Source organism: Phycodurus eques, chromosome 3 (assembly GCF_024500275.1).
Source record: "Phycodurus eques isolate BA_2022a chromosome 3, UOR_Pequ_1.1, whole genome shotgun sequence".
Lineage (NCBI taxonomy): Eukaryota > Metazoa > Chordata > Actinopteri > Syngnathiformes > Syngnathidae > Phycodurus > Phycodurus eques.
Genome location: NC_084527.1, coordinates 16,907,329 through 16,917,500, shown reverse-complemented (window position 1 = coordinate 16,917,500; position 10,172 = coordinate 16,907,329). Strand labels below are relative to the sequence as shown.

General features: G+C 40.9%; 1 protein-coding gene across 3 annotated transcripts in view; it reads left to right on the top strand.

Annotated features, from left to right (window-relative positions):
- Positions 1–10,172, top strand: part of LOC133400067 (ras GTPase-activating protein 1-like) — a 40,371-nt gene that overhangs the window by 16,236 nt on the left and 13,963 nt on the right. For all 3 annotated transcript variants that reach the window (XM_061672279.1, XM_061672280.1, XM_061672278.1), the window contains exons 2-13: positions 5,032–5,184; positions 7,085–7,220; positions 7,425–7,495; positions 7,742–7,859; positions 8,397–8,428; positions 8,514–8,566; positions 8,690–8,840; positions 8,913–8,991; positions 9,262–9,385; positions 9,475–9,631; positions 9,730–9,817; positions 9,954–10,034. In XM_061672279.1, the coding sequence (XP_061528263.1) occupies positions 5,032–5,184; positions 7,085–7,220; positions 7,425–7,495; positions 7,742–7,859; positions 8,397–8,428; positions 8,514–8,566; positions 8,690–8,840; positions 8,913–8,991; positions 9,262–9,385; positions 9,475–9,631; positions 9,730–9,817; positions 9,954–10,034 (1,243 nt within the window). The remainder of the gene's footprint in view (positions 1–5,031; positions 5,185–7,084; positions 7,221–7,424; positions 7,496–7,741; positions 7,860–8,396; positions 8,429–8,513; positions 8,567–8,689; positions 8,841–8,912; positions 8,992–9,261; positions 9,386–9,474; positions 9,632–9,729; positions 9,818–9,953; positions 10,035–10,172) is intronic.

The following is a 10,172-nucleotide window of genomic DNA, read 5'->3' as shown; positions in this document are numbered from 1 at the left end:
TGTATTATGCTGTTTTTTCTATTGACTTATTTTGAGGTAACGATTATAAAGCTTGCGGGTGTCATGTTTTTGGAAAAAGAATTATGATATTTCGCAAAATGCACTGCCTTGTGCTATTTGCGTTGCTGACCATTTTTATTTTTACTCCACATTTTAATGGTGACTGTCTACACTTGTACATAAAATTTATGCCCAGTAAATAACATTACATTCTTTCTACATTGTAATGTTTATAATACTAAAAGGCAATCTTGAATTTGCCTGATAAAGAACATTCAGCAGAACAGAGTTTTGAAGTTGAATCTTTTGTGCAACAGTCATTTTCGTTAAATGCCAGGATTTTTTATTTTTTTTTTGTGTCGCAATGCAAGTCTACTATTAAATGAGGCTCACATTCACAGTATATAATTAGTGTTCTTTAAATGTTATATGTATAATTAATAGTGGTCAGTGTGTGCACAACTCTCAGATGGCAAGTGCTTCAACCTCATAATGTGGTCATAATTGGAGCCAAACTACTTTGGCTTATAGAATTATGTGCTGAGCAAGGCTTTCTAACACTTTCATTTTGTCTTTTCCTCTTCCCTCTCATATCTATCTTCAGTATTATTTCCCACCGTTGTCTTGGCTCCTTGATGTGGCTTTGCCCAACTATCCAGCTGCAGTCAATCACCCTCTTCAATACTCTTATCACACAAATCCATTCAAAGCGTCCCTCACAGACACTTCACTTTTCTGTTTCTGGCTTCCTCTCTGCAAGCTCTCCTTGATTTACAAAAGGAGACCGGCTAGTTCATAACTACACGGGAGCCCTTTTAGCTCTCCTGTTACAAGAGGTATTGCAGCTTTTTTTCGCTGAGTGGCTGTTCATTGAGGCACTTGTGGCCTAAATTTTGATAAAGCATGTTAATTCTATACCCCAGTTGGGCAGGGACTACAACATTCAGCCCCACCTGATGAAAATTTAACAAGACTCCTGAAAACAAGCGAGCAAGTGGGCTTTTGAAAGGCTAAATATTATGGCTATGCATGTGAATACACTGGTTTATAATTTTTTCTTTTATGAATTTTGTCTTGTATGTATAATATGGCCGGCACGGTGAGACGACGGGTTAGCACATCTGCCTCACAGTTCTGAGGACCATGGTTCAAATCCCGGCCCCGCCTGTGTGGAGTTTGAATGTTCTCCTCGTGCCTGGGTGGGTTTTCTCCGGGCACTCCGGTTTCCTCCCACATCCAGAAAACATGCGTGGTGGGTTGATTGAAGACTCTAAATTGCCTGTAGGTGTGCATGTGAGTGCTGTTGTTTGTTTCTATGTGTCCTGCGATTGGCTGGTGACCGGTTCAGGGTGTACCCCGCCTCCCGCCCGAAGATAGCTGGGATAGGCTCCAGCAGCCCGTGACCCTAGTGAGGATAAGCGGTAAAGAAAATGGATGGACGTATACCTTTGACCTGAACATTAAAACACAAGTTTAAAGAGTGGTGTGAGGTTCGTTAAATTGTCTGCATCCTCTCAAATTTGGTACATTTTGGAGAGGTTATTTTTAGCCACCGGACCTACTGTTACTGGACTCCTTCCACTTGTTTATATGCTTATATTACTTAACATGAATCAGTTGGCTGGAGTTTCTTAATTTTGTTGCAGTTGACTTGTATTTTTGAATGTGAAGAGTTTTTAGCTCTGGGGCTCAGGCACTGTTTGTCTCTCTTATCTTTCTTGCGGCTTTTTTAAATTTACAGTCCAGTTAATATTAAATTGTTTCCAGAATTGTTGTGATATTATCTTGCATTTTTCCTGTTCCACACTAGGGCTTCAGCGATTGAATATTTTTAGAATCCATTATTTTATTTGACCTATTATCCCATTGATTATTAGAGTCAACTATAAAAATGGATTTTGGATTATTTAAACAACAAAATGTACGGTGAGGTGCAGATATTGTTGTTGTCCACTTGTGGTTGACAACCTCACATTCACAATTTATTGCTACACATACTGTTGCTTGAGTCTGCAGTGACATTAGTCTGTGGGGGAAAACATGACCACTGTCAAGCTTCGAGGCACCGATTTTGCATTGACGTTTTTTTGTAATCAAATTATTTGAGTTATTTGATTACTTAACAGGTACACCAAAATTCAATTAACAATTGACAACTATTTATTAATCAGTTAATCCTTTATTGATGGAAATGTTTTAATTCAGCCAATTTCAATTATGTGAATTAGTTATACACTTGGCACTGAGTGGGATTTGATCCCACACCCCCTGCATGAAAGTCATCTACAGCATTGGTTCTCAACTGTTGGCACCAATTTTCCTGTTGTCGCTAAGTCATGACCCACTTTTACAGAGGTTATGAACAATTAAAAAACAGTGTGAAAACATAGCTTTTAAAAATATTTATATCTAGGCTTTACATGCTCAGGATTTTTGGGGCCAATCAGCGAGTTTAAAAAAACGATAACCGATCACCAAGCCGAGCACAAGATGGAGCAATGTGTCTATTTAAATCACTTGTTCATTTACTGTATATACTTGTGTACTGTATGCTGAGTATCTTCAAAAATATTCTCTCACATTTAAGACAAAAGGTAAAACATTAATAACCTCTAGAGGGCATTCAAGGATTGGCCACTGACATAACTTTTCAGTCGGGTCAAACCAACATTACAACGTGACGGAAATAATGGGTGCTAACTTAGTGTAATTAAATTACTTCGCACACTGAAATTTTAGAGCATGATTCTACAGAACGCTGGCACCTTTACGTACAACCTTTAAGGCTTCTTTATACTTGTGCGGGCAGCGACCGCGCTGGCATCACTGCAGCTATCCCACGTGCAGTTTGCCTTTATACTCTAGCGCAACCCATGCACGCAGTATTGAAAATGTACTGCAGTTCTCCTCCAAGTCGGCGATGTCGCTACGGCTGGTATTGGCTACGACAACACAGGGTGGAGTTTCCTCTGCATTTTTTGGCCATTTCCGGGAGCCGTTTTTAACTTTCCTTTCCGTAACAAGGAACAAAACAACAACAATGACGACCGTAGAACAGTGTCTGCTAGAACAAATGGACCTAGATGATCACATATGTTTAATTATGCTGTGAAATCGATCAAGAAGGCGGCGGCGTAGGTGGTATGTGGAACCAAGGGGAACGCTGAGTATGTCACCACAGCATGTGACTAAAACGGACCAATCACGTGAGATGATCTCCGCGGCATTCTCTGCACATCAACAATTTTTGCTGTGTGCGTGTCAAGTGACGCATAGGGGGGCGCGGGCACGCGGGGAGGTCGAGAGGGGTCGGTGGGAGCCGGGGCCGCGTGGCCCAATTCGTCAGTCACGTGATGCAATGCGGGCGTTGTCGGCCGCGCGAGCATAAAGAAGCCTTTAGTGCTAGCACTAGCTAGCGAGGCTCCAGAACATTTTGTTGCCTGCTTGCGAGCCATATCGTATTAAAAGTACGTGAACATGCCTCAAGCAGTCCATGAATGGAAGATACTCTCCCGAGCGTCCATGATGACCACCACGTTTTTCCTTATTTTATTTTATTTTTTTCTCTTTCTCTAGTGTTGTTGTTGTCATCGCCATGGTAACGAGTGTATCCGGTCGTGTTTGAGTTGACAAGATAAAACCCAGTGATCGTAAAAGACGGGATGTGGTGGCATCGGAATACAAGATTTTTTTTGTAGTAGTCTGATATAGTGCAATCGTGAAAGACCACATTTGTCTTGTAGTCTGATCCAGGAATTACGAGTTGTCTGTCTAAGACGTGTTGTCTGTCCCACACCGCTGACATGTTTTTTTTTTTTTTAAATAACTTGATTGACGGTCAGATATTTATAGTAGAAAGTAAAAAAAACACGTGACAAGGCTGAAAATAAACAAGCTTTTGGATTCAAATATACTGTACACGATAGCGACACGGAGTAAATGTCTTTTGCGGAGCCGATCAATGACGTCATTGATCAGATTGGCGAATTATGACATTAAAACCGATCAGCAGATCAGCATAAAATGCTAATTATCGGCCGATACCGATCAAGCCGATCAGATCGGTGTAAAGTCTATTTATATCATATTTTAAACTATAACTATAGTACATGTTAAAAGTGCCTTTTGGAGCACTTTAGGCTGAACAGGAGAACTGCATGCACTAAATTTACTTACTTGGTACTGATCTCTTCTTTTTCGGAAATGCATACCATAAGAACCGTAACAGTTTGACAATCTGAACTCTGAATTGTTATGCTATAAAAATACCAATGGCATTTTTTAGGTAATAGGTTGTTTAAATGCCACTGGAAGTTGCGTTTACATGCCAAGTAATAAAATTTCTGGCGCATACCTGTCAATATAATGTTATTTCCTAAATAAAGGCAAGCCCGACCTGGGATGCATGTTAAGTATCTCACTGCTCCTAACCCAAATTTGTTTGCACGTCGATGAGTGTGCACGTCGGAACAGGTCAACCCTTACCCCCCAAACGTGTGAGGCGAAGCTGCTATGATATCTGACAAAATGAGGGAAATTGTGTTGTCACCTTTATTTGGTTGTTATTAGTTATTTATTTTGGTTATTATTATTAGTACCACATTGGACTGGTTGACTGAAACTCTCTTATCTTAGACATTCTTTCCTCCCATACCCCAAGAAATACAAGTGCTGCTGCAACTTTGTAGATTGCAGCTTTAAGTGGGTGCAGACTGAAAAGTAGTTTGTTTTAAGTGGAGTAAGGTTGGAATTAACCTGTCAAGTATGTGTTGGAAGTAGACACATCTAGTGGTAAAGTGATTTATTACAACTAACTCAACACAGCTCATAGCTATTGGGGTCCTCAGATGCCTGGTAAAATGTAGTGGAAACCCCAAACAGCCTGCAAGATCTTTTTTCGTGTTCTGCTTGTGGACTATCTGGAAGCACAGGGGTCCATCGTTTGTAATAACTAGACTTTACCTAAACACACACTGTCTATTTGCACCAATCTCCTCTAAATCACCTTTTTTTGTTGTGTGTTTGTCCCAGGTGGTACCATGGCAAGTTAGATCGAACCATTGCTGAGGAGCGGCTACGCCAGGCCCGAACGCATGGCAGCTACCTCATTAGGGAGAGTGACCGCCGGCCCGGTTCTTTTGTCCTGTCTTTCCTCAGCATGACGAATGTGGTCAACCACTTCAGGTATGTTTCCACGCATGCAGCATGGACGGGGAAATGGATAGTCAAAGTATGGCTCTCCAGCAAGCCCATTCAAATTGTTTTAGAAAAAGGTTTGGGGCACTTTTTTTTTTCTTATTCTTATTTTGTTTTTATTTATTCTAAAGGTGTATTTCAGTACTGTTGTCCAAAATCCCTGGCATTTAGGACAACACTCTGTTTTCAATTGCCATTGATCCATAAATAAAGTTTAAGTCTACATTAGTGTCTGTCACAGAAATAAACCAAACTACCAAATAACTTAAAAATCCGCTAAAAAATGAACACATTCAAATAAAATATATCTAAGCGGTATGGAAAATGGATGGCTGGATATTACTGGAAACCCATTTCTGCCATATAATCATGCAAGTTTTTGAGAATCCCATATAACAGGTTTTTATGTACATATGTACGCCTGACAATGTAAATACTAAGTCTGAATATAAAAGGATGTTGTGGGGCTGTCCTGGTTGACACGCCCCTGCAACATCGCGTGGACATCGGGGACAGTGCCTCTGAATTGGCAGACTGGGGTGGTGATCCCCCTTTTAAAGAAGGGGGACCGGAAGGTGTGTTCCAACAAGAGCGGTATCTCACTCCTCAGCCTCCCTGGTAAGGTCTATTCAGGGGTGATGGAGAGGAGGGTCCGTCAGGAAGTCGAATCTCAGATTCAGGAGGAGCAGTGTGGTTTTCGTCATGGCCGTGGAACAGTGGACCAGCTCTACACCCTCGAGAATCAGCACCTCCAAATCTGAGACAATGGTCCTCAGTCGGAAAAGGGTGGCGTGCCCTCTCCAGGTTGGGGATGAGATCCTGCCCCAAGTGGAGGAGTTCAAGTGTCTTTGGGTCTTGTTCACGAGTGAGGGAAGAATGGAACGGGAGATCGACAAGGGGCTCGGTGCAGCGTCTGCAGTGATGCGGACATTGTATCAATCCGTTGTCGTCAAGAAGGAGCTAAGCCGAGAGGCGAAGCTCTCGATTTACCGGTCGATCTACTCTCACCCTATGGTCACGAGCTGTGGGTCGTGACCGAAAGAACAAGATCCCGGTTACAAGCGGCCAAAATGAGTTTCCTCCGCAGGGTGTCTGGGCTCTCCCTTAGAGAGAGGGTGAGAGGGTCGGTCATCCGGGAGGATCTCAGAGTAGAGTCGCTGCTCCTCCACATCGAGAGGAGCCAGATGAGGTGGCTGGGGCATCTGATTCGGATGCCTCCCGGACGGCTCCCTGGTGAGGTGTTCCGGGCATGTCCCAACGGGAGGAGACCCGAGGGACGACCCAGGACACGCTGGAGAGACTACGTCCTTCGGCTGGCCTGGGAACACCTCGGGATCCCACCAGAAGAGCTGGATGAAGTGGCTGGGGAGAGGGGAGTCTGGGCGTCCCTGCTAAAGCTACTGCCCCTGCGACCCGACCTCGGATAAGCGGTAGAAAATGGATGGATGGATGGATGGATAAACAAGTTATGGTTTGCATTGAAGGATGTAGGCTTTTCTAATTAAGTATCAATGACTTTGTCTTTGACTCATAGCATTGGTGTGAGGCCATGAAATAATTATTGCCGGGGGGGGGGAGAGAAAGCCCCCCCCTTAAGGAATTATAATCATCAGGTTAATTACCTGACACCTATGCCTCAAATGGTTGATGTGCTTAGATGGCCCTTGAATCAAACTGGTAATTTCAGTTGAGCTGCTCTCAAATGGACTACATCTGCAGCTTTTTTTGTTTTGTTTTAATATACCATTGCAAACATTCACTGCATATGGTATATTTCAGATTATAGTATTGATTCTGCCACATTTCTTACATAAACAAGCAAACTGGTAAACTTAGTTATACTCAGTGATGAGCTGACGTTTCTCATTGTTTTGTCTTCTCTTTCCAGGATAATTGCCATGTGTGGGGACTATTACATAGGCGGGAGGCGGTTTTCTTCCTTATCAGACCTAATTGGTTACTACAGTTACGTGTCTTGCCTGCTCAAAGGAGAAAAGCTGCAGTGGCCTGTGGCCCCTCCAGAGGTTAGACTGTAGTCTAGTGCTGAAATATTGTTAACATTGTGCAAGAATATCAGAAGAGAAAATTTGAGCTAAACTGCATTCAAACACTTGACATTTAGAACAATTTGATCAATTTGCATAATGATTAAAAAAATGTTTAACATAAATGTCACGTTCAGAAGGTGAGAATTATAATTGTTTTTTTTTCTGTCTCTCTTTGCATAGCCTGTAGAAGACAGGAGGAGAGTAAGGGCCATCCTACCATACACCAAAGTGCCAGATACTGATGAGATCAGGTAAACATTTATGTCTGTATCATACATGTAGTATAAACATTCTCATTGTACTCTGTCTGAGCGATTCAAACCTCAAACTTTGTGAAAGTTTGACCTCTACTGGTTAGTCCATGGTACTTTAGAAATACCAGGAAAATGAGTCGTGGTTAGTGGGCATGATTCAGTAATAAAATAATAACATGCACAGTTTTAAGTTGCTTCTTCCCTCTTACAACATGAAACTATGTTGGTCAAATGTGTCTCTAGCTTCCTGAAGGGAGACATGTTCATCGTTCACAATGAACTGGACGACGGCTGGATGTGGGTAACTAACGTTCGTACGGAGGAGCAGGGCCTCATTGTGGAGGATCTAGTGGAGGAGGTGGTAAGCAGAACCTCCATTTTACTTCATATACCATATCTCATTTCATTCCAACAACGATATTCTATTCCAGTGGTTCTCAAACTTTTTACACCAAGTACCAACTTAAAAAAATACTTAACTCTCGCATGAAATTTTAATGATCAATCTTAAAATGCATTGAGTAGTAGGCTTAAGTAGTCATCAAAACAAGAAAGAGGTATATTTATTATTTTAAGCCACTGTAACAGTATGTTTAGTTGAACACTAACACTGTACTTACAGTAAATGTAGGAAAATGAAATAACTACTTAAATGAGAAATTTCCATCCATCCATTTTCTATACTGCTTTAATAAAATATTAAAAGATCAAACAGTTCAAGAATAAATGCAAATGTATGTATTGTACAACATTAATCATGGGGCTAAAACTAATAGTAAAAATATCTTGGTGGTGTTGGAGCAAAAAATAAAAACAAACAATAATGTAACAGTTGCAAATTAAGTGCATTTTGAAAAAAAATATGCTTCTTGACAAATTTCTATGAATACATTTCTAGAACCGGGAAGAGGATCCACATGAGGGGAAAATGTAAGTGTTTGTATTATTTTATGATTGGATTTATGACTGAATGTTAACAGATTGACTAATGCTAAACATGTTGGATCCTTCACAGCTGGTATCATGGAAAGATCACGAAACAAGAGGCATACAACCTGCTGATGACAGGTACCACTTTTCTTTCACTTTACAAAGTTATTTATACGAAAGTGTCATGCAGCGTAATAAATTTTCCAAGCAAAATATGACAGATTGACCAATAAGCATCCTTTCTCTCCCACTTCTACATAGTTGGCCAGGTGTGCAGTTTCCTCGTGCGGCCATCAGACAACACACCTGGTGACTACTCCCTATTTTTTCGCACCAATGAAAACATCCAAAGGTTTAAGATCTCTCCCACTCCCAACAACCAATATATGATGGGAGGGCGGTACTACAACAGGTTCGTATTGACACATGCTCACAATCATCAAATAAAAGTCTATAAATGCTCATTTATGCGCTCGTTTGGTAGTGTTGACGACATCATCGACCATTACAAGAAAGAACAGATTGTCGAGGGCTACAACTTGAAAGATCCCGTTTCAGTACAGGTAGATACGTGGCTTTGGAGTGTTTAAAAGAATGACATAATCTGCATTTCTTAATTAATCAAAATACTGATCTTTGCATTGCTCTGTATTCAGATTAAAATTCATGAAGCCTTATATCTTAGCTTTATTCATCAAAGAAAATATAATCAGCAATTGGTTTTCTTCTTTGCTTTCTTCTGTATAAGATATCTGGAGTGATGTACATTCGAGTGTATAGACACTGGATGGGCATCGGTTATAATGGCACACCTTGTGTTTGTATGTAATTAGCACCAGGAACAAGTTATCAGTGACACAGTGGATGGTCGAGAAATTTACAACACAATCAGACGAAAACCAAAAGATGCATTCTACAAAAACATTGTCAAGAAGGGCTACATCCTCTTCAACAAAGGTTTGTCTCATCAATAGTATTTTCACAGCATGAATATCATCTCTCTCTCTGCTGGAGTGGTTGATTTTCTTTCACGTTATCGCCTGCAGGCAAAGGCAAACGATGGAAGAACCTTTATTTTATCCTGGAGGGTAACGATGCCCAGCTAATCTACTTTGAGAGTGAGAAAAGAGCCACCAAACCCAAAGGGTTGATAGACCTAAGTGTGTGCTCCGTGTATGGTGTGCATGACAGTCTCTTTGGCAGGTAACATATTATTCTTTGCCATGATTTAGTGAGGTTGTTAGGAGAAGATAGCAGGTAATGTAATGTTCTTCTTTTCTTTTTTTATTGCTAATTTTCAGGCCAAACTGTTTCCAGATTGTTGTCCAGCACTTTAGTGAGGAACAATACATTTTCTACTTTGCCGGGGAGGCTCCAGAGCAGGCACAGGTAATAAAAGGGAGTGACATAAACTTCAACTTGTCCATGTCTTCAAGGACTCACAGTGCTAAAATTAGCGATTAATTTCTAGTGACACAGTTTTCTGAGTTATTTTAATGTTCTTTTTCTTACTTCTTCTTGACAGGATTGGATGAAATGCCTTCAAACATTCTGCAGTAATTTACGGAAAACAACTCAGCCCACCTCCAACAAAAGGCTGAGACAGGTACACACACACAAATGAATCCATGTCATGTTCATGTCATGTTTTTTGTAAATAAACTGTTATGAAATCTGTTATGTATTTTACCCAAAATACACGACAAATGACTGTTACACATCTTTTACACCAGAAATTTAATTT